At 37.3% G+C, this 6,168-nt stretch overlaps 1 protein-coding gene across 1 annotated transcript; it reads right to left on the bottom strand.

The window, feature by feature from the left end:
• Positions 1-4,633: 4,633 nt before the first annotated feature.
• On the bottom strand, positions 4,634-5,886 carry LOC126744804 (uncharacterized). The gene is made up of 5 exons (XM_050452371.1): positions 5,797-5,886; positions 5,343-5,470; positions 5,194-5,288; positions 4,871-5,049; positions 4,634-4,782 (listed from the first exon to the last, which is right to left on the bottom strand). Exons 2-5 carry the CDS (start codon positions 5,417-5,419, stop codon positions 4,684-4,686), a joined length of 450 nt encoding a protein of 149 aa, XP_050308328.1. The 5' UTR covers positions 5,420-5,470; positions 5,797-5,886; the 3' UTR covers positions 4,634-4,683.
• Positions 5,887-6,168: the final 282 nt, after the last annotated feature.

The raw sequence follows: 6,168 nt of genomic DNA, 5'->3' as shown, positions 1-6,168 counted from the left end.
TATCAAGAAAAGGGTGGAGGATAGAATGCATCCTTGGGGGACTCCAGCGTTACTGTTAAATTTGTCGGAGAGTTATCCATCGACGGCTACTTGGATTGTTCGTTGTTCAAGAAAACTTTTGATCCAATTCAATAATGAGTTTTGTATGCCGATTGAGGAGAGCTTGGTTAGTAGTCCCTCATGCCAGAAGATCGCCGGTGGATCTAAGCTTTCGAAAGCCGTATTGATGATCGCTGATTAGTCCAAATGATTCCAGATATCTTAACAATTGGTGGTTGACTGCTTTCTCCATAACCTTCGATATTATTGGAACTAGTGCAATCGGGCGGTAATTGGAGGGCATCGTCTTCTTTCCCTTTTTGGGTACAGCTTGCACTCGAGCAGTTTTCCAGCTTGTTGGAAATTGGCCCTGCTTATACGATGCCATGAACAGTCTATATAAGGGAGGAGTCAATTCGTCTGCACAACGTTTTAGTATTAGGGCTGGAATTCCATCGGGTCCAGAAGCTTTCTTGGTGTCTACGCTTTTAAGAATTTTATTTATAATTCGTTGGGGAAACGAAATTTCTCCCATCGATGAATTCACCCTTGGCAAATATGGCGGTGTTTTGCCTTGCGAGTGCAGAGTAGAATTGGACGCGAAGAGTTTACCCAGTAAGTTGGCTTTTTCCCTTGCTGTTACCGCGATAGAACCATCATCTGCTGTTAGGGGTGGCTAGGCCGACTTAGCAAATCCTTGACTAACGGCTTTTGATACCGACCAGAAAGATCTTGTTCCATTTGGGCAGTTTAGCAGTTTGTTTTTGATCCTGTTGTTGTGACTCTCTTTGCATTCATCAATAATTCGCTTGCAGCTATTTCTGGAGGCTAAAAAGTTCCTCCGATTTTCGATGGAAGGATGTTGACGCCATTTGCGATATGCTGCGTTTTTAGTGTTTACTGCCTTTTTGCAATTCAGGTTGAACCATTGCTTGTTGTTTGATCCGCATTTAGTAGAAAAAGGGATATAAGCTTCCATTCCTGCCAAGATCGTCTCTGTAATTTGGTTTGCACATTCTGAGATGTTATTGGTTCTAAAGCAGACTTCTTTCCAAGGGAATGAGCGATAAAATTTCCGAAGATATTTCCACTCTGCTGATTTATAGTGCCATACCTTCCGCGGCATCGGAGGATCCTGCGTTTTAACCTCCAACTGGCAAGAGACTGTTATCAATTTGTGGTCCGATGTTCCTAGGGGGGCATGTACTGATACAGTGTACGAGTCAGGGTGTGAAGCCAAGACCAGATCTAGGAGACTCGCGAACTCGCCGTCTCGATCGGGGATTCTGGTAGGTTCCTCCACAAGCTGCGTAAATCCGCATATGGTGGCAAATAGCTCAGCTTCTCGTCCTTTATCGTCGTTCTTGTTGCAGAAGCGCAGCCAGTTGATATTGTGAACCTTAAAATCACCCATGACGATGATTTCTGCGCTTGGGTAGTCAATTTGCAGATGGTTAATGCAATCAACCAGGTTCAAAAAGAGCCGTCTATATTGGGTGTCGCTTGGTGGTCTGTAGATACAGCAGATAAATTTCGTGGCACCACTGGCTATTATTTTGAACTACATGACGTCGAAGTCCGCAGGTTCAAGCGTTTCCTCCCGCTGGCAACTCAAATCGTTCTTGACAAATACTGCCAATCCAAAGTTTAGTCGAAATCGGGTGTGTAGATCGTATCCAGGATAAATGAGGTGAACATTTGTTGTTGATGGTTTCACCTTTGTTTCTGCCAATGCCAGAATGTGAGGCTTATTTGATTGCAGGTGTTGGTGTACTGCATTAATATTGGTATTTAGGCCTCTGATGTTGCAGAAATTGATTTTTAGGCTTTTTGATCCGCCTGATGGATCCCCCCGACCAGCCTCCGCCCGGAGATCCGAATGGGAGGCGAGTTTACCTCCGGAAAGTTTTGGTCATTAATGTGGAAACAATGTACATAGAAGGAAAGTAAAAGTCGTAATTGTAAAAATAGAAAAAAAATAAACGTGTTTTTAACTGAATTTCTTAAGTAAATAATTCTTAAAAAAGTACAAGAAAAATCACAGATCTAGCGCAACTATCTTAAATTCTTAACTAAATGTAACTTTCTATTTTTTATTTGTAAACATAACCTCTTAAAAGTTTTAATTGTTTTGTTACCCTACAATTGGCACGACTGAAATTTGTCAGAGTGACCAACATCGAAACAACAAATCACGCCAAATGGCGGCCCCCTAGTAGTGCTCATTTACTTTTCATTGAATTGGCAGTGCAGGTATATTTATTAAGTTCGTCGCTTTAAATAATGACAAACTGAGTAACGCGAATGTTATTCGCAGTGACAACGGTTCGGTGTTGCCACTTTTTATAGTCATTTCCTTGCGTTACAAATAAGTAACGTTAGCCGTTGAAGGGTTAAAATAATTAATGTAATTTACCATTACATTTTATGCAATGTAAATAAAATAATTTTCTAAAAGGGCCGAGAAATCAGTGCTTTTTTAAGACACATGAGACACTAAAACGATATAATTTTTTATTTTTTTGAAGTTGTGTAATATAGTAACTCGCATAATATTATGGTGCACGTATACCTACATTAAGGTCGAGATTATTAAACTGAATACTGTGAATTGCTTTTTTCAATCTTATTTGATCGCCGGAGTCAGAAATCTAATTTGTTCATCATCCAAGTCAAGCCAAAAAGACGTCAAATTTCTGCTTCGAAAAATAATTATTGCATTTAGTATTCAAAATAATATGTACATCGCTTTAAACAATATTTATCTGTGTCAAAATGACACCCTTGACTGAAAGACTATTGTAGACTGAGTTTGGAGTATTGGTATTAAACGAAGGTCATAAGACATTGCTTTAAACAAATTTATATTTATATGAAAATGACTATCCTTTAAAGGAAGAATGTTAGTATCGAGTACCAACACTACTGGTTAGTACCTACACCACAAATGATTTAATTTGGCTTAATCGACTGCATGCATTTTGGCTATTAAGGACCTTAATCATATTTGTATTAATCAAATTAGCAAAATTCACATTTTTCTCCACAAGTATACATAATGGGTTTTAAGACAAGTCCATATTACATTATTCCAAGCACATTTATCTTGACTCAACAGATTTACTCTTGCCTCAAGAAAGATGATGTTGGCAAAGTTTCTATTTTATTTATGCTTAAGATGACCGATGAATATAAAGCTTTTGCTTGAGGTGCAAGAATCTTGATTTGTGAAAAAATAAATTGATTTTCTTACTTACTTGCCAATACCGGTAATAAATGAATAATCTGAAATTTCTACAGCAACTGATTTAAATTCATCTTTCTTTTCTTACATTATCCTTGTACACGTTGTGTTTAGAGTTTCCAGTGTTTAGAATTACTGCTCTTAAGCGAAACGCGAAAATCTTTGTTTTTATTTAGGACTTCACTAAAGATAGTTTGCTTTTGGATAATCCTTCAAGAGAAACCCAAAATTCCTTGAAGAGGAACGTGTATTTCCTATGCGAAGAACTTTTTTCTTAAGATAATTTCGTACATTTCTATTTTTCTATCGACTCATACACATTTGGACCTAAAAAAGTCTTTAGGGTCATATTTTACTTTAAAAACATCTGCCCGAACTTGTTCTTGAATAATATAATTTGAGAGTGTTTTCTTATAGAACATAAATAAGTTATACGCCATTAGTACCACCATCAAACATATCAAATAAACACTGTAAAAAAAGATAAAGAAAAATCCACTCGTCTAAAGCAACTCCAGCAAAAAAACCGTATACAAGCATGGGTACCACCGAGCTCTGCCTGCCCACCTACCAACACCATAAGCGATGTGACGTCACAGTTGCAGAAAGGCATGAAAAAGAACGGTACCAGTTGTGGCGACTGTTACCATTCCGTTTTATTATATGGAGGCGGAATACCAACTTGGTTCAGAGTATGTGGTAGGCAACCAACGATATTTGTACGTATGACCATTGGTGGTACTTGTTTTACAGGTTTCTGTAATATCTTGTTGTGGAGAGTCTTACCGTTTAATATGAGGGTATATGGTAGGCAACCGTTCATGCTCGTAAAGATGGTGGATTTCAGAACTCTTTTTACTGGTGGTACTTGCTTGACAGGTTTCTCTAAGGTATTCTTGGATTCGTTCTAATTGTATGAAGGTACATGGTATATCAAACTAGCTGAGAGTATGTGGTGGTAACCAATGATATTTGTAAGCATGGTGGATTTTTGATGGCACTCATTTTAGTGGTTTCTCTAAAGGAGACATTAGAGACACCTACGAAGAGTTTTACAATTTAATATGAGTTGTCTGGGAGTATGTGGTAGGTAACCGTTGATGCTCGTCGTTATGAAACCCCCAGGGATAGGGGTTTCATAACTATCTTACAGGGTTCTATAATGTCATGAAGAATCTTACCATTCAATGTTTGACACTTGTAAGTATGGTCGGTTTCAGAACTCCTTTAACTGGTGGTACTTATTTTGCAGATTTCTGTAATGTTTACTTATAGCAGTCATTATAGTGCATGTTTGTTACTTATGGTGAAATAGGAAGGATGGCGTTAGTATAAATAGGACATCTGAAAGGCGTAAAAACTTTTATTGAAACATATCAACATAAAAAAAATTATAAAAATCAAAGAGATTCATCAAAAGACTCCATTGGCTTAGTGGAATCTTGGGCTTGCTGCTTCTTTAATAAATTCGCTGATTGTAGGGTTCGCTGCTGTAGAATCTGTAAAGCAAGTCAGTGAGAAAATGTATCTTACATTGAATCCAGCTAATCAAATATTTTTAATCCAGTCTAAGGATATAATACTTACTTGTTGTCTCCTAACTTCGGCCTCATCCAGTTTTTCCTGTAATTTTTCCAGAGTCAGCTCGCTTTCCTTGGGTTCGGAAGCTTGCAGTTCCAAAATCCTTTTTGGAGGGTTAATTTGGGTTATCGGCTCAGTTTTCTCATCTGGCGGCTCAAATGTTATATCGAACGACAATCCGTGCTCTAAAATATAAATTTCTAAGCTACAAGAATTCTCTTCATATATCAAATCACTCCAATTTTAAGTGAAAGCCTCTTGAGTTGCCGTAGATAACAATTAAATTTACAAACTGAATTGCGAACAAAAAGTTGAAAACCGCAGCTTACCAGCTTTTTGTACATTATTTACAACCGCTTGGCCATTTTCGATTTCCCCAGGCTGTATATCCAATTCTGGTTTGGATTGGTCTGGAATATCTGTCCTGGAAAAACTTGTTTATTTAAAATATGAATTAATTTTAATTGAATAATTTTACTTGACAGCCTTCTCGGGTCCATTTTGACTGGATTCTATAGGAGTAATTGTAAGGTTTTTCCCGGCGGTGCATCCCATAATTTCAAACGATTCCACCGGTCATCCTTGGTTACTGGAGCGTTTTTTTACCTGAAAATTAAATTGGAAAATTCCGTGAATGTTTTTTCATGTAACTGTCCCGCATATAATTTGTTTTATCGATCGGCAATCCTGGAAAAATTATAGTGTGACACGTAATTATCTTTGTATACATCAGACAATAATAAATTGAATGATGACAGTAACAAAGCAACTATATCCAATAGTAATGAAATCTTGTTATGCTTTTCGGAGAATCATTTGACCCCCTAGAAGGCCCAATCCAACTGTATGAACTAAAGATAAGTATTTTTTAAACCGATCAGGCAAACGAATTATTTAATTATTATAAAATAACTATTAATTACAAGAGTTACCTTATTAAGGAATGAGTTGCGGCTATAGCTGGACAGATTAAACCGATACGACACTAACAACTAAACACTTTCATATAGGGATAGTTTTTCCGGGAAAAGACTCGTCCTGCGCACCTATCGGCCTGATTATCAGAAACTGTTAAACATATTAGTAAACCACGATATATGAGGGCATTCACATGTAAAACCCTTTTGTTCACCCTTTCGATTGATTTTAAAGGTTCTTTTTTAGGAATGCGAAGGTGATTTATTATGTACGTCGAAAGACGCCTGTGGCTCAAAAGGGGTTCTTTTTTGTCTTTATTGTCGTAGATTTTAATTGAATTTTTATTATTCTCTTAATTACAAAGCCTGTTAGTATCCTACATCCTT

The sequence above is a fragment of the Anthonomus grandis genome, chromosome 1, assembly GCF_022605725.1.
Source record: "Anthonomus grandis grandis chromosome 1, icAntGran1.3, whole genome shotgun sequence".
Classification (NCBI taxonomy): Eukaryota; Metazoa; Arthropoda; class Insecta; order Coleoptera; family Curculionidae; genus Anthonomus; species Anthonomus grandis.
Note: the sequence above shows the minus strand (reverse complement) of the source record. Positions and strands in the feature narration are given on the sequence as shown.

Coding starts and splice junctions, on each gene's coding strand:
- LOC126744804 (XM_050452371.1), bottom strand. CDS start 5,419: ATGGGATGCACCGCCGGGAAAAACCTTACAATTACTCCTATAGAATCC. Junction 5,289..5,342: donor GGACCCGAGAAGGCTGTCAA/GTAAAATTATTC, acceptor AAGTTTTTCCAG/GACAGATATTCCAGACCAAT. Junction 4,783..4,870: donor CCGAAGTTAGGAGACAACAA/GTAAGTATTATA, acceptor CTTGCTTTACAG/ATTCTACAGCAGCGAACCCT.